The sequence below is a fragment of the Netta rufina genome (genome assembly GCF_964035555.1).
Source record: "Netta rufina genome assembly, chromosome: 4".
NCBI classification, from domain to species: domain Eukaryota; kingdom Metazoa; phylum Chordata; class Aves; order Anseriformes; family Anatidae; genus Netta; species Netta rufina.
Window position 1 is genome coordinate 61,188,153 of NC_140127.1, and position 21,821 is coordinate 61,209,973.

At 40.0% G+C, this 21,821-nt stretch overlaps 1 protein-coding gene across 4 annotated transcripts in view; it reads left to right on the forward strand.

Annotated features, from left to right (window-relative positions):
* The first annotated feature begins 1,055 nt into the window (after positions 1-1,055).
* The window catches only part of LDB2 (LIM domain binding 2), a 216,309-nt gene continuing 195,543 nt past the window's right edge, over positions 1,056-21,821 (forward strand). For all 4 annotated transcript variants that reach the window (XM_084286787.1, XM_084286789.1, XM_084286788.1 and 1 more), the window contains exon 1: positions 1,056-1,286. In XM_084286787.1, the coding sequence (XP_084142913.1) occupies positions 1,155-1,286 (132 nt within the window). In that variant the 5' untranslated portion in view covers positions 1,056-1,154. The remainder of the gene's footprint in view (positions 1,287-21,821) is intronic.

Genomic DNA, 21,821 nt, shown 5'->3' on the forward strand with positions numbered 1-21,821 from the left:
TTTACATTTATTCAGCACTGTAAATAATGCCTGATACTTTACAGCTGTGTGTAAAGGCAGGCTGTGCTTCGAGGGCTTTTTTTTCCCCCTTTCCCCCCCCAGGTAATTTGTAGGCTCCCCTCCCAACCCTCACACTTTCCCAAGGAGCGGACAAGCCCATTTTGTTTTTCCCTGCATTTTCAGGACTTTTCCTTAAGGTGATGACCCCTTTCCAGCACTTCCACCCAAGTCTGTTTCAAGTTCCCCCCATGGGGTGCTTCTTGCCCCCCCACAACCCCCTTTTTTAATTTTTATATATATATATTTTTGGAACTTTTGGGTTCACTCTCGCCGCTCTGCGGGGCCGGATTACTGCTGGCCAGGCTGGAAAGCCCCTGAGGGAACGGGGCGCCCCTTGGGGCGGCTGCCCTCAGGTAGCGACGGGGGGCGCCCTGCCCCGGGGGGGAGGTCTGTCTTTTGGGGCGGATCCCCTCCAAACGCAGCACCCCCCGGGGCAGAGTCAGGGGCAGGGGAAGGGGTAGGGTCCCCCCCAGCTCCCCCTGCCCCCAGGCGTGGCGCAGCCCCGTGTGGAAACAGCGCCGAGGCTCCTCCGCGTCCCCCCCCCCTCCGCCCCAAAGCGGCCCCAGGCCGCGGGTGGGCACCGCCGCGTCCCCGGGCTGGCTCAGGCAGCTTTAAAACCACCTATATGCTAACGAGCCCGGCTGCCAGGTTCCCGAGGGGTCCTGGCGGGGAGAAATTAAAACCAAACCTTGGACCTCTGTCAGGCTGGGAGAGGAAAATGATATTTTCGAACTAGTCCACAGCGTGGACAGGAAATGACCCCTCCAGAAACTGCTTCTTTAAAAACGAGCGGTGGTGCCTGAAGCCATCCAGCTCTCCGGAGCCTGTGCTCTCCCTCTCCCTCCCGCTCCCTCCCCGGCTCGCTCCTCTCCTCTCTTCTCCTCTCTTTCCCTCTCCTCTCCGCTCCCCCCCCACCCCCCCGCCGCCTCCTGCTCTAGAGGGCTCCCACAGCAGTTCCCAGCCAGTGTGTGCAGCCTGTATGTGTGTGTGTGCGCGCCTGCTGCTACTTTGTACTGTGGAGAACACACAGCCCATGTGCTCTGTATGGATGTTGGTGATACTCTGGGTAGCTTGAATCGCTGCAAGCAGGCAAGATGTCCAGCACACCACATGACCCTTTCTATTCTTCTCCTTTTGGCCCATTTTATAGGAGACACACACCATACATGGTGCAACCAGAGTACCGAATATATGAAATGAACAAGAGGCTGCAGTCGCGTACAGAGGTAAGTCCCTCAGCCTTGTTTTACTGTGCATGGAGCGTGCTGGGTTTCAGCCTGAATTCCAGCTGAAGCGTCCCATTAGGCAGTAGAGGATATGCAGGCATGAACCCTAATTAATTTAGTAGTTTAATTGGGTAATCCCTCATTATGTTTCCATGCAGAGCAACTCTTTGAGTAGATACCAGCTTAGGCTGAAATCTTGAAATTACAGCACAGCACTTCAGGACTGATTGTAATGCTGTTCTGAGGAAATTTCTTTGCTTAGTGTGTTGTTTGCTCAGGATCTGTCCTGCTGGCATTTGCAGCTATAATATTGCAAGGTATCTCTTCAGCTTCTGCACAAAACTAATCCAGAACCGTTGCAGGTTTAGGGGGAGAGGCGAGCCTTTATCTGCTTTTGTTTTGTAAACTCGTTAAAATTAAAAATGAATGCTGGCAGAAAACAGGAGCAGAGTTTTAAAAACTTGTGCCTAAGCTGCACTTAAAGGTGGAACACATGTCCAGAGCAGCCGACAGAGAAATTCGTGTTTACATTGGGAATGCGGTTGCTTTTAGCAAGAGGGATGATCCGTTCATGACTTTATCGTACAGCTGTCAAAAGTACCTAATAATGTAAACTACATTCACTGTTGCTTATGCTTTGTATAATCTGTTAGTGGTTTACACACCCTGGCTCCTGCACCCTGATCAGCTACCACAAAGGAAAATGCTAAATGGAGAGGGGAAATACTTTTGTCACTTAGGAGAAAAAATAATCGTGGTGGCTGCATCTTGTTATTTATGTGGTTAAATAAAGCACACTTTTTGGTCTGCTGAAGTGAAAAGTGTGTGGACTGCACCCGGCTGCATTTCTGCCCATGTGGCTGTGTTTGTGCAGCAAACATTCTTGGGGCTGCAATTTTGCATAGTAGTTTTCTAGTGGTGCCCTGCAAACACTTCTCAAAAGTATTCATCTTTTGTAATTAATAGCATTACATAGAGGCAAACGCCTGCCGAATTCGTGTCACAAAGCACGGTGGAGGATTTTAACTTGACCTGTTTGCTGCATTGTAATTCTTGACGAGAACATGAGGTTATCATAAAACAAAACACACATGCATGCCTGAATTGTCAGCTAAGCCATGGAGGGGCTGTGACGTTTAATGTATATGATACAGCTAACGAGATGTGACCTGCTTTCGGATTGGCTAGCTGCTCGGGGGAACTGGGTTTCTGGCACTCTTATCGCTGCTAGTCCTAAAACACTGCTCTTGGGTAATTGTTAAATACACTTCAGGCTGGCTGGAAACTCGAAGCAGCTCCCCAAACCATGGGAACTGCTCGTCAGTTTTGCCCCAAGTAGTTGGTTGCTGGTGGTCGCTGTCATTTAGCTATTGGTGTTTATTTTTTATTTTTTTTTCTAAACTGTTTGTCAGTGACTTACAACTCCGATCCTTACGTTCCTGTACATACTAGCATCATAATTTCTAGACTTTTCCAAATGAATAGAAGTGTGTATCATTAAGTGATTCCTTCAGGGCTTTGTGTGGAAGCTGTTCTGAAAAGCTGTCAGTGTTAATTTCACATATTATTTTAGCTGTACTTTTAGTATTTTATTAGGCCAATTTTCCTTGATGAATGTTACACTCAAAAAGTTTTCGAGGGACTTGTGAAACAACTTCTGCCTCCTGCATGGCTGAGGTGTGCTGAGAGGGACTTCGGTTTAATGGCAGGCTTTCCTGTTGGGTGGACTGTTGTGAGCAAAAAGCAGTAACCCGCTCCTCCTGCCATGGGTTTCAGCAGGATTTTACTTTGACAGATAGTGCCTAGTCAGTGAAGGCCTTATGCTCAAGGTTATTTTCTTTCAGTTGTTCACAGTAAAATTTGTGGTAGTTCAGTGTTTACATTCTGGTTGTCTTTTTTAATTTCTGAGCTTGTTGCTGTACCTATTGTTGTTCCTTGAAATGTATTGTCTAGTTTGTTTCATGTCATTTCATTCATCCCCCAATTAAAACAATTTCCTTTAATAAAGAAATGTTTTAGAAATTTACTTCCCTGGGACGCTTACAGGGACTAGGTGCGGGCAGCCTGCAGAGAATCCTGCTGCCTTCTTGGGCAGATTGGGAGTGGAAGTTTCACGTAATTTTCTGCACTTCCAAGTGTGTTTGTGCTCAGTTGCTGAAGGCTTCTGGAACATGTATAACTGGCTCTGAATTTCTTAAGTCCAGACCGATGGAGCCTCCTATGTCCTGGGAGGAATGTGCTTGTGCTTTGGGTGATAGAGGTTTACTGCTTGAGCATTTCTCTTCAGGCAGTCTTTGAAATAATGTGGGCACTGGTCTGAGGGAGGCTGCTTGCACTCTGCGAGCCCCAGGGGGTAGGTGAGCACAAGTAAAGCAGCTTAAGGGGAAAGGAATTACAAAGAAACTGCCCAAAAGACTGGGGGTAGCAAGATGTCAGATTCCACTTGGACCCAACTTCTGGAGAGAGCCGGTGGCAAGTGAGGATTTATTTTAAAAAATTGAACCCTACAGCTCTTATTCCTTCGTCCATTCCCATGCCTGGAAAGCCTTTGGGATTGTGTTGTTTTCCTATGGAATTAAAGTGGCCTTGATAATCTTTTCGAGTCGGATTCTCTGCTGTCCCTTGCAGTGGTGAAAGTTCGAAGGCAGAGCAAAATGTACATAAATGAGTGAAGTTGTACAGCAGATGGATGGAGAGCCTGTTAAGGAGTAACTATCTGTATGTCATGTCCTTCTACCTCCTCTTCCATCTGTAGAGCACGCCTTTGTAATAAATCCATGTAACTTCTCTAGAGAGCTTGCAGGTAGGTGAAAAGTGATTCAGTAAAAGCCCTGGGGTGGTAGAGACACCATCAGGGAAGGCACCAGTAAATGCCATATCTGTTCCTGCCCCACCAGCAGCAGAGAGGATGGTACGTGGGGGAGGTAGAAGAGTCCTGAGAGTGGCTCTGTGCTTAGGGACCCTCCCTGAGAAATCCGCTGCTCCCACTCTGGTTTGTGTCAGCATCCGATGGGAAGGAATAAATAGCCTCAGTGAAGGATGTGCTCAGCGTGTTAAGCAGACAAAATACCGAGTGATAAATAAAGGTCATTTAGATGCAGCATGGATATCTTTGTTATTCTTGTTTTCTTTAGGAAGAAACACTAGTGATGAAAGTAAAGAATCAGCAACTCCAGCCCACGCTAGACGTACAAACTTTTGCTCTCCAAACTTGTTGCAACTTTCTGGGCTCTTCAGGCAGAACCTACAGCTGCCTTTTTAAATTCAGGGTCAGTCTTAGGCGAAGAATTCCAATCACACCCAGGCAGGGGGTGGTTTTATGATGTAAGTACTGGCAAAAGTCCACTACCTAGCTAATTCTTATGTGATCTAAAGTAAATTAGGGGGCCTGAGTTACTAACCAGCATACAGGAACACCTTAGCTTCCTTAAAAGTTGTTCAAAGAAATCTAATCTTGTAATACTTTTTCTTAAATTATTTTATTTTTGTCCTAAATGGAAATGAATACATACTTTCTTAATAATACTTGGGAATGTCTAGTGCCATTTTGTAATATATCAACAATCCTGTTTTAAAGAAGTAAAATGCATATTTCAACGTTTAATAATCTCTGTCAGATATAAAGGCAAATCTTATTTACTTCCATCACAGTTAACTAACTTTCTGGTTAACTGAAATACAGCTGTTTCCTTGTATGTTTGTGGTTTCAAGGATTTCATGACTATTCACTCAAACTCAGTTTATCTCAATATTTTTATATCTATGTTAGTTTAACATTTCAAGGAAGGAAGCCTGTTGGGACTTAATCAGCAGTTTCTGAAGTCCTAGGTAGCAGATACGCAATGTAGGTAAATTAGCTTAAATATTTTCTCTGTTCTTCGTAAAATTTGATGTTAAAAAAAAATCCACAATAAGAACTCTTTTCCTCTTTGATGTTGTAAATCCTTTTCCATTATAATATTTAATCATTTGAAATTGCTCACACTTAAAAGAAAACAAAAGGTGATTATATCTTGTATATAATTATTTTCCAGTAGCATTACAGCATGCTGCGCATAGATCGCTTAAAGTTGCTGACAGTTTAAAGTTTGAGGCATTGCTTTATTGCCAATAATCAAAGAAATGCATGAAGCCTTTCACTTGTTTATTTAGTCCTCTATATTTTTAGAACTTTGTCTATCATAGTATATTAAATTCACCTGTCTCTCTTTCTATTAGAAGAGAGTGGAGCCCTTCTGGCTAAGAGTGTTTTAAAGGTGACTGGAAAACTTGACTATTAGCATATTTGTTTTAAAGACAATCAGCTTAATCAAATCATATCATATTAAACTCCTACTGAACTGTATAGTGAATTTTCAAAAGTGGAGATTTCATGATGAAAGAAAATTTAAAGCAGATTAAAAGGAAAATAAAGAAGGATGTTATGATTATTTAAGAGCTACTAAATGAACTGGAAGCTTACACAGACATTCATATTCAAGCAAATATTTAAAGCAAAGCAAAGCAAAACAAAATTTTTACAGTTTAATGGAAGTCTCTTATTTTACTTCCTTGCATTGCTACACGATGAAATAATCTTCTCTTCTTCTTCCTCCTGATGCATTTTTAATGGATTAGTCATAAAAATATCTGTTGTGACATCACATTTGTTCACATAGCAACTTAGTATCACAAACAGATCTGATATTGTATACATAAATCTGAGTTTGTCCAATGAGTTTGCTTTGTGGAGAAGAAACATGAACTTGTGTTTCAAAGTATTTTTGAGGAAATATTCCTTCTTCCACAAATATACTAATAGTACACAGCAATTCTAGGAACATGAGTAAAGTATTTTCAAAGCCTAGTTTTAAACCACGCTTTGCTGAAATTGAAAGGTCAGTTTTAAAAGAAAACCCTTGAACCCGTTTAGGCAGACACTGACTTCAGAATGAATTCAAGGCTCTTTTTTTTTTTTTTTTTTTTTTTCCCTCTGATTGTCATTTTATTTCATATAGTCTTTTTTCATCCCTTTAAAAAAAAATGAGTTGCAGCTGTTTTCAATTAAAATTGTTACAAACTAACAATACTTATGAGGCTGGGGAAAAAAAAAAAAGACTACTTCCTTTCCATGCTGATCCTTAGCTTACAGCCAGGGATGTCTTGCTGCCTCCCCCCCTCACATATTTACACTTGCTGCCTCCCCCCCTCACATATTTACACTTGCTGCCTCCCCCCCTCACATATTTACACTCTATATTACTATATAGAGTGTAAACTTCATGCTGAAGGGATGGGAGGTTTGGGGGACAGGGGCTGGTGAGGGGGTCGAGGGAGAGTCAGTGTGAAGTATTAAAGCTGGATCTCCTCTGTAAATAGCTGTGATGCTTACCGGATCATTGCTATGAAGAAACCTTTTCAACCCTTCGTTTTCTCTCTTTTTTCCTCTTTACTATTTAAATCATAAATCCACTTTAAAAAAAAACCCTTAAACTCAGTCCTTCTCTGATGTAAACAAGATTTACTATGCAGATCAAGTCTCAAAAATAGAAGTCTCTGGACAGTGAGAAGGAACAAAATAAAGAGCATTACAAGGACCCAGTCTTGTACTCTTACTTAAACGGGAGTTTTGCCTGCAGTTGGATTGCAAGATTAGATTAAAAAAAATATTGGTTTTGATATATACACTTCCTTTGTTTATAGAAAAAGTATATGGGGTAGGTTTCTAAACTCATTACAATATTTTTAGCTAGACTCCTCTCTTCAAATGGTATTTGTTCGTATCTTTTTGCCAAAAGTTGTGTATCTGCTGTAAACAGGCATTCCAACCAAGCCGATACTTTGTTCGGTTGCTTCCTTCCCAAGCAGAGCTTGCTTTCCTGCATTGCGCTGTGTAAACAGGCCAGCATGTATCCTCATTTTGCTGGGTGCTCTCTTCCAAAAGTGGTTCCTGGGCTTTTCGAGATCTCAGAGGGGTGACCCTGGCAGGAACAAGGTTGCCCCCAAATGGCTGATGGTCAGTAGTCTCCAAAACTGGCTGAGGTAGGACAGGGCCTGTTGGTCAGGTCTCAGTGGTTTTATTTTTTTAGCCAAAAATAGTAGTGAAAGAAACGTTTCTGAAACACTGGCTGAAATCTCTCTAGGCTTGTGTGCTTCTTTTCCCCAGTCCTTTCTTTCTGGGTTTGGTTATTGAATTCATGCTGAATATTCAGTTCAAGACTACTCCTAGAATACTGTTTCCATCTCTTTTACGTTCTGGTAGATGGCCACATGCTCCTAAACTGTAGCTTATAAGTTACTGATCTACGCCAAATTGTACTCTTGGTACTTCAGGGGATCAGCTAGAATCACTTGAGGGCAATAAACCTCTGTGGGAACGGTTGATGTTTCTGGAGACAACTCTGGCACTTCCATGCCTTATGGGGCTAGTGAAAAATCACTGACCTGGAAAAATGAGACCTTTCTAGAAATAAAATACTGGGGCTTGGTGGCCTTCTAAGCTTATCAGTTCATCAGGACTGAAGTGCGTAACGTAGAGTCTTTGTAACAGCCGTACATTTTACAGGAGCAGGCTGTCCTTTCCACGAGACATAGGTTCCCTTGGCACCGCTTTGCTGCCTGTTTGTCAAGGCCCACTTGCAGTGAGCCTCCTAGCCAGGCTGCTGTTCCTGTCCACATCATGCAGACCTGAAGCATGAGACTTGGGTGTAGCTGGCTTATTTTTTATGAATAACTCATCAGTAGTATTCATAACTCTGCAGCTAAAAGGTAAGCATCAGGCTAGACCTTCTCCCTAAGGTCTTTCTGTTGTCAGTGCTCAGTACTTAGCTGGGGCAGAGTCACAAGTTCACGACTGGCACAGTAAATCTAGAATGTGATGTAGATTTCTAAGTGTGCTTGAACTCGGCTGCCTGTTTACTTGCAAACTACCTGCTGGATTGTTGTATCCTTCCAAGAATCTGATAAATTAAAGCATTGCTGTTATAACTATCATGTGTGATCTGTACTACCTGCTGATAACCATCCTGCTTGATCCTAAGCCACAGGGTCAGCTTGCCAAGCCTAGGTAGCCAAACAGAAACTAATTCATATCTGTCTGTACCATTTGTGTGTGTGCTTAAAAAGGGAAGGGGGAAATCTAATCTCTGGGTGTAGTTTTGCAATCAGATTGCTCATGTACAGCAGACTCAATCCAGATCCCATCCATTACACGGCTGCTGGCTGAAGAGTAGAGCATCCTTCATGGTCCAGAAGGGTTGCACAGGCTACTTGGGTACCTCATCTGTTGCATTCAGGACACGAAGGAAACATTGTATGTGAATAATAGAGATCACATATGGGCACCCCTGATTAAGGCAGACCCAAGAATAGACCTTAAATATAGTCTCACTGTGCTCATTCTTCAAAAACTTAATACGTGGAGAAAACAACTGTTCTTGTTTCAGTATTACTATGTGCAGACTTGCATCACCTATGCAGCAGACTTTTTTTTTTTTCTTTGGACTTTCAAGCACTTGTTTCTTCTAATTATTTTTATTAGGTTTATTTGCTAAAGCAGTAAATTGATTGAGAGAATTATGACTTTCAATACCTTGCATGTTTACAGTATTTCATGTACCTTATTGTGACTGGTGTTGCAGTTGTGTAGTTTTGCTTCAGCCATTAGAGGAACATTGTCTCAGAGAAAGACTTGCCATCTGTCCTAGAGCAGGATACAAAGAGATTTCTGAAATATTAATAACCACATTGGACAAAAAGAAATATTCTAAATTTTTAAATAGAGTAGTCACATGGAAAGAGGAAGAAGTTCAGAAACCACAAAAGTAAAGAGTGAAACTTTTTATTTTTATTATTTAATCTGGAGCACCCTCACTTTATCCCTCAGGAAGGCAGCCAGCAGCAGCAGTGTTCCTAACCAGCTCCTTTTCTAGGGGGTACAGAACCTCCAGCTTCAGCTGAGATAGGCATGAAACCTGCTTTGCCTTTGGGTTTGCAACTAGGATAGTGTTGTGGGTTTTGTTGTTGTTTTTGCAATTGGTTAAAGGGAATATGAAATGCCACATGCTCAATCCCTTGTATTCTAATAGTAACTTGCCTTTTCAGATCAGTGTCACTGTCTTCCGTAATTCTTGTTTCCACTTTAAGCACTGAAAATCTTTCCGTGTTATTCCATTTCACATCACAATAATGCTATTGCAACTAGTAAACACCATTAAGTAAAAGCAAAATAATTCCTTTAGAGAAAACAAAAATTATTCCTGTAGAAGTCGTCCGGGATCTTGCAGGACACTCCTTTTTGGTACTGGGCCAACATTTCTCCACCTTTCTTTTTCCCCATACCTAAATGGTAAAAACATCAACAGGTTATGGATTCTATATGTGCATCTGCAACCATACCACTTGCTTTACTGCATGAAGGCAGTACAATAGCTTCACCACCTCTACCTAGACTTAATCACTGGAGTATCAGTTAACCCTTAGGGTAATTAGGTAATAATGTTGTTGATATGATTCGAAGCATCGTTTTAAGCAATTAGAAGTTCAGATATAATGTGCTGCAATTATGCATTATATAGCACATCTATCTGTTTTACAGAGCAAAAATTACCATATGTTTTGTGGGAAGCTTGGCATTTTACACCGAGTGGAGTTCTGCTTGTATTTACGAACAGCATGCCTGTAAACTATGGTAATAACTCTTTGAAGGCCACACCTATGCACGTTGCTGATTATGTTAAAAGGCATAGGCCTGTTTTAATGAATGTGTTGGCATGAATAATGGGACATGGAAAGGCAACGCTCTGGGTAAAGGTTCGCTACCTGAGCGCAGCAAATACTACGTGTAAAATTTCCATGACTATTCACTTGAGTTTAACAGTGAATTTGCTCTGGCTATGCTCATGCTCTTTATGTGTTTCTGTGCCTGTTTGATCACTGGAGTTTTATTCTCACGAATAATTGCAGAATGCAAATTTCAAGTTGTTAAGGATTCTCAAAAGAAGTGGTTTATTTTATACGGGCTAAGCTGAGAGGCAGTGTTACTGTTTTGAGTTTCCAGAACTTCCCAGGTAGAACCATGATCTTTAGAAATGAAATACACCAGAGACAAATCTCTCATTGCTTTGCAATGAGGACTGACAAGTGTATGCATATGAAGCAAATTAATGTCAATGAGTGGTGGCAATGGGAAATTAAAGATCAGTAAATATGATGTATTTGGACTTTTTAATTTTTTTTCCGTGGGGCAGGATATACTGTTTACCATGTAGTTACTTTAGAAAAAAATGTAATATAAAATTGCTGAAAAAAAATTAGAAGCTTCCTGGCATTATAAGCTCTAGTTCCATCTGTGCTCATCCAGTCAGGGATGAGAAATAGTAACATGCGATATATGACCACTTACAGTATATAGTCTTAGCAGAATATTACATGCTTTATTGCACACTGCTTGTTATGAAAGACAAACATATGTCTTAAATTTGAATAATTAATGCATTGAAATAAGTTGTTATTAATTCCTAGCAATTCTGAGTAGAAAGAAGTGGAATTCGTGAGATTTATTATTTGATGTGAATGATTAGCTCTGCTCTTTTCAATATCTCTTAACACTCTGTCAGGGTTAATAATGCAAAGTAAGAAGATCGGTCAAGATGCCAGCACAACGAGTACATCTCTTCTGTGACAGTGCTGCAAGATTATTTAACACCCACATCAAGAGCATCCTGAAGCAACTGAGTTACACCTTGACTGATTGTTCCATCCAAAGGGCTGCACTCCTAAATACGCAGCATTGCACAGACTTCCTAGTACAGAGCGGTGTTAGCACTGGTATGTAACCTGAAGCCACAACCTGCGTGTCTAGACTGACAAGAATCCTTCCAGTTGAGCCACTGTGACACCTTGTGGCTTATGAAGTAACACAAGTATCTTTTAGAAAACAGGTAAAAATTCAGAGGTTAGTGGGTGTTGATAAATGCCCTCTCATATGAGTATGAACAGAAATCTCTTGGCTAGATTACTGTGCTGTGCTTTTGTGATACAGTAAAATTAAGCAATAATGGGCTCATTTCTGTTCAGAGCCCTTATAATACATATTTTTCTGTGATGTGATGCGTCATAAGATGCGGCATCACTTCACTGAGTCTGATCTGCTCTTATCTCCAGTGCTCTGGTGTTTGCTCATCATTCAGATTACATAAAGAAACATGGTTTTGGCTGCTGCACAGAGTAAATATTTTGTTTCCAACCATTAATTTGGTTAACCAAAAGAGCGCTTGAAGCGATTAAAGTACATTTTGGTGCTGAGTATGTTCAAACAGTAGCAGAGTTGAACGAAACAAAAATACAGTAAGCATTTGGCAATGGGCACACAACTCTGTAAAACCCTGAATTTAGTGGGTTAAATAGGTCAGTATTTCAGCTGTAGGTAATTCATGAACTGCTTGCCTTACAATGAAGTTATATTTTTGGGAGAAATTCTTGATAAACTTAAAATTGGACCAATAATAATTGGACCAGCACTGCCAAGTCTACCACTAAACCACGTCCCTAAGCACGACATCTACACATCTTGTCGATATCTCCATCCCTGGACGTAGATGAACCACATCACTGGGCAGCCTCTTCCAATGCTTCGCAACCCTTCCAGTGAAAAAATTTTTCCCAATATCCAACCTAATCCTTCCCTGGCACAACTTGAGGCCATTTCTTCTTGTCCTATTGCTTGTTGCTTAGAGAAGAGACTGACTCCGTTGAGGTAGTTGCAGAGAGCCATACGGTCTCCCCTGAGCTTCCTTTTCTCTAGGCTAAACAACCCCAGGTCCCTCAGCCCTTCCTCATAAGACTTGTTCTCTAGTAGTCTCTGACCCTCACTTCTTGCATTGTTACATCTTGCATCACCACAAGACTTGCATGTCTGTGGTTTCTTCCATGATGATCCCAAGTGTTTGAAAGGAGTTTCCCCAAAACAGTCTCTTTGCTGTACATACTCCCTTGTGATGTAGGGAGTCTTCATCCTTTTGTTGTCCATTACCTTCAGGTGCATCCACACTGCTGTCAATTAAACATAACAGGTAGGCATATGGCCCAAACTTGCATTAAACTAGCTGGTGTGGGAAGCAGTAGCAGCACAGGGCTCGGTGCATACAATCTGTCTTATTTCACACAGCGGTATTTTATCTTTGCTGAGCTTTTAAAGTTGGGTGGCTACTGACGTTCATCCACACCCTTGCCTTCAAGATGTGCAGCGTTACATTTATTATAATATTTATATTTTAAATATATTAAATTATAAGTATTTATATTATAAGTATTACTTATTACTAGATTCTTGAGGCTGGGACCTTTTTTTCTGTTCTTGTACAGTACCAGCACAGAGCAGTTGTGGTCTGTGTCTGCAGCTCCTTGTTAGCACTGTGCTATATAATGTAACGAACTGAAGACTAGGAGTGGATAGTATTTAAAATACTTTCAAACCCAAATCTAATTATCCAACATTCATTTTGATTTCACAAATCAAATGTTTTAATTGATTTTACATATATTTATGTACTACAAGAAATTCTCTGACTAGAAATACCACAATACAGTAGGTTCTTGGAAGATGACTGTTTAATGTTATTAACACATTTCATTACTTCTCAAATAATTCAGCATGCCCGTGCAAACCTCCTGGCTTTGCCAAGAAAGTACAAATATATTTTAGGGTAGTATTCAGCTGGTTGATTTGTACATCTGATACTGTTATTAAATCCATTACTTTTTAGTGTGATTCTTCAGTAGTTTCATGTCAATCAGAGAAGCTCATTCCAAGTCCATTTTCTCTTAACAGTGGAAGGACTAACTTATCTTAAATTCCCCAAGAAAAACGTATTCTTCTCAGTGAGGACTGGTGTTGGGAAATATATATCTTATTTCATAAGGATTTGGGGAGGAAATATTATAGTCTTGTCATAAATAAGTAGAGATGAACCAGGAGGTTGTTCTAGGGAAGAAAGGCAACATTTTTTTTAATTGTTTGCACTCTACTGATTTAATTAGCCAGTGAGAACAGACCCACTTTGAATATTAAAAAGACAAAATCAACTCCCCCCCTCTCCCATCCCCACATCTGTTGCCTTTTGGAGACTACTCACAATACCAGAACTATCCGATGCCTAGTGGATTTTGCTTTTTAACAGACACTACCTGTATTTGCTTGCAAATAAAGGGGGCAGTTGTAAATCTTTTATTCCGCTTTGGAGGGAAAGGGGCTATTTAAATTGTCATTTTGAAAGAAAGCGGGCTACCTTAAGCAGAACTGAAGCATTATTGGCGTGTTACACAAATGAAGGTAGTTACAGTCTCGATACGTTTCTGAATGGTGATCTAATAGCAATATCTTAATGATTACCATATTAAAGAAACTTAAGTTGTTCCTGAGGCTGCTTCAAGTTGAAAAGAGTGGAGTCCTGTGAGGGGCATACATTGGTTAGGGGCAGGACAGCATGGATGGGTAAAAACTACCAAAATGATCTCTGCTATATTTCATTATGCTCCTTCTGCAGTATAAATTGGATTGAATTTCAATAAGGAAGGGAAGCAATTCACTGCACCTCTGCTGGGTTAGGCCCACCCCTGCAAAGGAGCTAGCGCCTTCCCTCTAATCACAGTCTAGATTATGAATATTAACGCCTCATCCTGGATCCCAGCCTCACAGAATTGAGGGATGCTTCTCCTGCTCAGTGCCCATCCTTCCAGCATTTGTGGACCACACAACTCCCTTAGCTTTGTTTAATGCAGCAGCTAAAGAAAAAGGGTGGAATTTTTAATGTTTTTCTTCTTCTTTTTTTTTTTTTTTTAATGGGAGTATACTAGCTATTTTATTAAAACATTTTTCCTGTTGAGAGGAAAGAACCCTCCTGGTTTTGCTGAAGTTGCCTTTTTACAAACACAATTACCTGTATAATTTTGAAGATTATTATTAGGGAGTATATTAAACTATTAGGACCATGGGAACTTGGACAAACCCACCTGGCGTGCAAAATTTTGTTACTGGAATAGCTGCACTAAGCTTGAGAACACTGAGTGTGATTATAAGAGGCAACTGAGAAATATAAATTGAGAGCTCAGCCCAGCAGTCTTTCCCTTCCTTGGAGATTGATGGCACACAGATGCACAATTGCAAATAACATACTGTTTGTGGGCCAATGGTACTGGTGTGGTTTTTTTCTTTATTTTTTTTTTCTCTATCACAAACTTCCTAGATTTGTTTCAGGCAGCTCTTACTATCTCTCTGTAATGCAGTACCTCATCCCAGGCAAAGTTTTCCTGTTTGTGTCAATGGAACTGGCATTTGGCCATGCATTTGGAGGTGCCAGGGCACAACACTGAGGCAGCTTCGAGCACGCACCTCATTCCTACAGAAGATGGTTCAGCAAAAACTCAGTTCAGGGACCTACCTATTCTAATAGCTTTAACAATTTAGGGTGACTCAGTTCTTCGGGATGAATTTCAGGCACTTTGAAGGTTCAGAAGGGCATATTCAGATTTTAGGTGTCGTCTATAGTTGGCGATGTGATAGAACTGTGTGTTCAGGGGCATAGATTATGCTTGCAGTTATCATTTCACAAATGCCAAAGGTACAACAGAAAGCATGGTTAAAAACAGCAGCACTCAGTATCAGGGAATATTGAGTAGCAAAGCAAATAACAAGAAAGGGGGTTAAGTTTTCAGTCAAATTTAGCTGGAGAGAAATGAACTGCACATAAATTAGCAGAATAGCAGTTACATCTGACAAGCTGTAGGAAGTAAATCATTTAGGTGAGCTTATCCACACTCATTGAAAGTGGACTCTGAAGCCTATGTTGTTAGCTGTATTAATAAATAACAATTTTCACAAGATTTGTTATTAGGCTTTGTCTTCATTTGTTTGGTTTTAATACCAATCAAAAACAAATCCTCGACATTCATAGTTAATATTTTTCAACATTTTTCCTCAAGCAGCTGCTAGCCTCTCTGCTTCACTGGGAAGGGGAGAGGAGACGATTAAATGAAATTCATAGCCTCTTAGTGTCTGTTCAGTCTGCAACTGGCAGCATGTGTGGTTTGTGGCTGCTGGACTGGCAGACTTGCAGCCTCGGTATGACGTCAAGTGCACACATCATGGATTTGTGTAGGCTAAATATGGGCCTTAAAAACCCACCCTCCCCTGGTTGCCCTCAGTTAGGAGGCTACGGACTTCTCCAAGTAAAAATCAGAGCAGAGAAATTGTGCTCCTCGTTACAGCTAGAAACTTGTGTGCTTGGCAGAGTGGCCTCGGTTACTCAGTTCAGCAGCTCTTTTTTATTTTTTTGTAGCTGGGTTTTCTATATTTCTTTATTTGCCTGGCACAGTAAATGATAACTTACTGCTTTAATAAGTGACAAATGGATGCAGCTAGCAAATCTTAGTTCTGCTGAAGTAAACAGCAAATTCTTCATTAGTTTGAACAGCACCAGCGCCATGTATTTACCATAAAGTAAGGATTCCTTCAGCTTGTTATTTGTAGGAACCTTTGAAGTTCTTTTGCTAAGAAAATGAGATTGAAATAATTATCTCTACAAGGTTGTGTGTATGTTGACAAAATGTTACTATCTGTCTTATACTCCGTTGCATTTAAAACCTCTGGGTGTATTTCAGGCCATAGAGTGTTTACAGAAGTATAGCCACTTGCATTCATAGTCATCTCTCTTGCACCTACTTCATAGCTTATTTATTCGTAGAAATTGCATTTCGAATTTCCAGGCACCTAAACTATTTTCAGCATCAAACTGACCACTGATCTTAAAAAATGATCTACATCAGCACCAACTCAATCATTGACAAGGGCTGGAGGAAATTAAACATCTGGGATCTATTAAGATTTTTATTTATGCTTTTAAATATTGAAGTGTGTATTGCTGCTTGCCTTTTACGCTTTGAGCATGAATCCATTAAAGAAAGCTCTCACAACACAAGCAGTTGTATGGTAAAGTGATTTGGGCTAGAAAGCTGGGACACAGCTATGGAAGTATGGAGGAATCAGAATGAAGTCGATGACTGTGGGGAATGCCGATTGATTTATTTATTTAGTGCTGGCATAGAAGACATTGCCAGATTCTTCCCAAAGACAACAGACTAAAATTCTTATGTGGCTTCTCTCTGAAAATGCTTCACTCTTGCATTTATCTGCTTTCCTTATACTGAGTCTTCGAGGTGCAAACTTGTTGGATTTTTCAGTCTTCCATGGAAGAATGATGGCCTTGAATTTTCTCACTAGCATGCTTTCAAATAATCCTCTAATTGCACCCTCACCAAAGGAGGGATTTTTTTTTAAATTATTCATTTGCTTTAGTAATCACATAATTTTTTTTGAGGAAGAAGCAGGCCTGTTGGGACAGTAGCCCAACAGCCTGCTGAGTTTCTTGCTGAACTGCCCATGCCTGAGGCAAACTCCACAAATTCCCCTCTGCTCCTGTGGAGGCATGGGCAGAGTGGGGCATGGGATTAGCAGGTTAAGCCTTTGAGGTGCTTCATCACCACGGGAACAAGGAGATTTTAAGTATTTTGTTAAAGAAAGACATTTGGGCAACAAGAAATGCTGCTACTGGGCTTTTTGGAGCCGAGTTGAGGAAAGGTCTATAGTATTGTTAGGTTTTCAGCGAATGAAGCCTTGCAACAGAACTGGAACTTCCAACATTAGCATCGTTTAGATGTGTTTTTGTGTTTGAGCCTCAATTTTCCCAATTGCAGGCTCTTAATATAGTTTTCTAAATACAGTCCTCTGCCTTGCTCCTCTTTAAGCCGAAACATTTAATTTCTAAACTAATGAGCTGCATAGGCTATGCTTTTGTTAAGCAAGTACTTGCAGATGCCCTTAGGTGAAGAGGGCACCCTGGATGGATTCTCAGGTGTGGTGTAGGAGCCTGTTGCCAATCTCTATTGGAGTGCGTGTACTGAGCCAACACCGCTGATGTGCAGGCACCTTTAATCAACAGCACGCTCAACACCTGGAATTTCAGCATCTAGAGCAAGAGCTGAAGGCTCCTGTTAACTCTCAGTAAACTGCTGTATCCTATTGTCACTAGGACCAGTCACTAGAGGGGGTGAGATCTCATACCTAAAGTATTACAGGCATTTTGGAGGAACTTTGTAAATCCTATTTACAGTGAATGGTGGATGGAGGAGCTTATTACCTTGTAGCAGTCCTTCAGTGGAGGCTGAGTCCCTTCCATCCCACAGAAACACTGTTATTAAAGGAACTCAGAAATTAGTCAATGGCTTGATGTTCTTACTGCAGAGACTGAACACGGTATCTGTAAGCAATTAATTGGAAACCATGCCATTTTGTGGGAAGTGGAAGGAAAAAGGATGCACACTTGTATATAATCAATGTATTTGAGGTATATTTCCCATTGTAAGTTTTACCAAAATTTTCCATTATTCACTTTGGATTTACGGAAATGGGAGAATAATACAGTAAATGTGAAAGTTAGCATTAGGAAGGGGAGGGTAGGAAAAGGTTTTCAGAAATGGCTTGCTAGCAAATGTACCAAGCTGACTGGCCATGACTAGAGTGATTATTTAAATAACTCAAAGGGAAGAGCAAAAGCAAATGGGTTTGTTGATGTAGCATACAGTGTCTTTAAAAGGACATTCTGATTTTGTTTTTGGTGACCTGATGCAAAAGTTCAAGATTGTATAATGTCCTTGATTATATATGTTTAGAACTTGCCTAGGATGTATCTAAAAGCATATATTGAATTAATAACTCAGCAAAAAGCTGCTATATTCTTATGAGACCCCTACTGAGTACTGTGTTCAATTCTACGGCCCCCAGCACAAGAAGGACGTGAACGTATTAAAGTGAGTCTAGAGGAGGGCCACAAGAGTGATCAAGGGGCTGGAGCACCTCTCCTATGAGGACAGGCTGAGAGGGTTGGGGTTGTTCAGCCTGGAGAAGAGAAGGCTCCGGGGGGACTTTACAGTGGCCTTCCAGTATGTGAAGGGGGCTACAGGAAAGCTGGGGAGAGACTCTTTGTCAGGGAGTGTAGGGATAGGATGAGGGTAATGGTTTTAAATTAAAGGGTAGAGTTAGATTAGACATTAGGAAGAAATTCTTTACTCTGAGGGTGGTGAGGAAGTGGAACAGGTTGCCCAGAGAAGCTGTGGATTCATGGAAGTACTCATGGCCAGGCTGGACAGGGCTTTGAGCAACCTGGTGGGAGGTGTCCATGCCCATGGCAGGGGGGGGTAGAATTAGATGATCTTTAAGGTCCCGTCCAACCCAAACCATTCTATGATTCTATGTTTCTGTATTTTTTTTTATCAACAAAAGTTTAGTAGGTTACAAAATTTGAATATCCTTCAGGATTTCCCTTCGGGTTTTGTCCCAACATACACATGAAAATCTTAGCCATGCCATCCTAAAAACTTAAAAGTGAAATTAGTTGAAGTTTCACCCAGAACCTCCATCACTGATGTAGGGAATTTCAATGAATAGAAATAATTCCACTACTGATGATCATTCAAAATATCAATGATTTTCTTTTTTCTTTTTTTTTTAGGTGACATTGTAAGATTTTTTTTACAAGTTTAAATTGGCATTTCTCATTCATTTAGAGAGATGCTTAGCGTTCTGACAGCTGACAACCTAAACGTATGCTGTGAATGAAAAAGAAATTTTAAAAAATCTCAGAGCTAGATCATAGTGTGGAAATTCAGCAAAAGTAGCCTATTCACTATAAACGATTAGTTGCAGCACTCCTACTAAATGTGTTTCAATTCATTTTTTGTCACTAAGAAATGGACAAATAGGTATCATATTAAAGGAGACCACATCCTTTTATGCAAATTTAATGCATTTGGCAGGTTTATCATGATAAATGGTCAGGATGAGATAGTTCATGATGTATCTCTAATCTCTTCTGTGAAGATGTTCATGTCTTGCAGGAAGTAGCCCCTTGAGACATCAAATCTTTAGAAGTGTGTGGCAGATGGTGATGTCTGCAGAGCCTCATAGATTGCTTTGAAGTTCCTCCAAACGATGCCTTCAGTTAGCGTGTTTGAGTTTTTGCAAGTTCTCTTGCTTTGTCTCTCCTTCGGTGTCATCTCTGCTCCTTCCTAAACTTGTGTCCCCAAGTTGTTTTCTCGTATTGGGAACACACAGCACACCCTCATTGAGTGTACCTCAACTCACTCCCCAGTCCTGTCATATCATTGCCTGCAAAGTTGTTCTTCCATTAGGCATCCTATGTATTTTAAGAGCAGTGCTTTACAACAGCAAAACAGTAAAATGGAAAAAATGTCTTAGAAAAGCTTATCTATCACTTTTGCTTTGTGCTCACTGAGTGAACCTTTGGAGCAAACATCCATGCCAGTGTCATGTTAACTAATCAGTTATAATCAATTACCAATATTAATCAGGCCAACTTCTCTTTAGGATAGTAAGAAGAAATGGTTAAGTTTTAATGCTGCTACAGGGAGTCTGAGGAAACTGACAAAAGAAAAAAAAAATGCTGCAAACCTTTTGAAAATGAATACCTAATTTAATGGAATATAGACAGTGAAATAGATAGTCTAAAAGTATAAAAATAATACAGGTTGCAGATCTGAACAGTTGCATATTTTCAAATCTGAATATTTTCACCTTTCTTCAGTTAGTGCTGGTTAATCTGAATTTGGCTGAGCACATTTAATGAAATCAAGTACCAAATTTCACGTAAAATTTTACACCTGTCATGTTCCTTGTAAGTTCACATTTTAGAGTCAATCTCCTTAAGTATTCGTGTTACCTTCTCCGCTGTACATAATTTTTGTGTATTAGACTGTAATATTCTTGTATCTAGGAATTTTGGGGGGCGTTACTTCTCTCTCAAATGCAATTGTCACAACTTGATACCTTTTAAAATATCTTCCTGCGTAATGCTTTTTCAATCATGGCCTAGTGATTCCTACTAATTCACATATTAACATTTCAAGTAATAATTTCAAAATCATTCTGTGATTCCTCAGTCTGCTATACTCTGTGTGACAAAGTCCATCTTCTATTAAGGCGAAGACCTAAATATTTCTGTTTGCATCACATTTGCTTTTCCAGTTTAAACCATTCTCTAAGACTTTTACCTTTTTTTTTTTTACATGTAGAAGCCACACCTAACAGTGCTGTATTACCCAGTTGCTTTAAAAAGGGAAGGGACCAATGAGTTGTGTGTTCTTGGAAAATTGAGGGTAGTAATTAACTTCTGTGATAAGTTCAGTTTAAAAAATCTTGACTTTGAGGCTGTACTTACAAGCTTCTTAATCTATGACATTACCTAACCACTTCTGGAGAAGTTGGCATTTTTTAGAAGATATCAGTAATTAATTGTTGAAGGCAACTTAGGGTATCTTCAGAAATATGGTTTAGGTTCTTATTATTATGCCAAATGTTATGGTTTTATATCACAATCTAGTTTTTTTAAAAAAGGCCCTGAAAAACTCAACCACAGTTCTGACTCAGCTGTCCACAACCTAGAAGGGGCTACTAAAGACTTGAAAAACTTGCTTCTTAAAATTCTGCTAGTGCATGAAGGAAAAGATTGTAGTGGTTTTTGTGTCTCCGTGACATTTCCTTCATTCCAGTTACTGCTATATCATTTCATCCCATGGGGATTTGTAGAATCACTTAGAATGATTCTAGATTTATAAGAATTTATTTGTAGAGCAAAGAGTTTTTTTGCCTTTGGAATGTTAAAAGAAAGTACCACTGATAGTCACAATCTTTAATTTAAATATATATGTATATATTTTCATGCCTAATTGGTACTTTACAACACAGCTTATCAAAATGCTTCTTTTCCCCTCCACAAATGATTTTTGCGTTTCTCATACAGACCCAACTAACACTGTAACAATGATGTATCTGGTACTGCATTTAAATAAATGATGCGACTGAATACAGATTTAAATTAATCCAAACTCAGAGTACCTGGCTGGAATGTCACTTTTACATTTCTTCCCCCAAACTGAACTGGCAAAATATTTGTACATGTAAATGAAATCATAAATATTTACCTGCTTACTGTGGTTTTCAAGAGTGCATATTTTTTCTGGATAGAAATGAGACAGATCTGGCAGTTGATTCAGTCTATTCCAAAACCTTTGGCCCATATCAAGGAGGCCATGTCAGTATCTGTGACTTGCTCTATCACATATGGTATTAAAGCCTAATAGACAAGACCACTGGAGGCAATCTGGCTATGAGCAGAAGACTCAATTGTTAAAATCTCACCTGTTTTCCAAAACAGGTGTTAAAAATATGTTTGGTCATCTCAGTCTTAGGCTTTCTGGAAGAGAACCCCAAAGACTATATTGAGAATATATTCTCGAGAATATATTCTCAATTCTGAATTTAGAATATATTCGCAATTCTGAATTTTCCAACTTCAGTGTTAATTTTGTTGTAGTTTTATTTTTTTAAATAATAGCAAAATAAGAAACTTCTTTCAGTACTATTCTGATAATCATCATTATCTAGCCATGTTGCAAATGTGTATTCAGTAGAGTCAAGAAACCTGC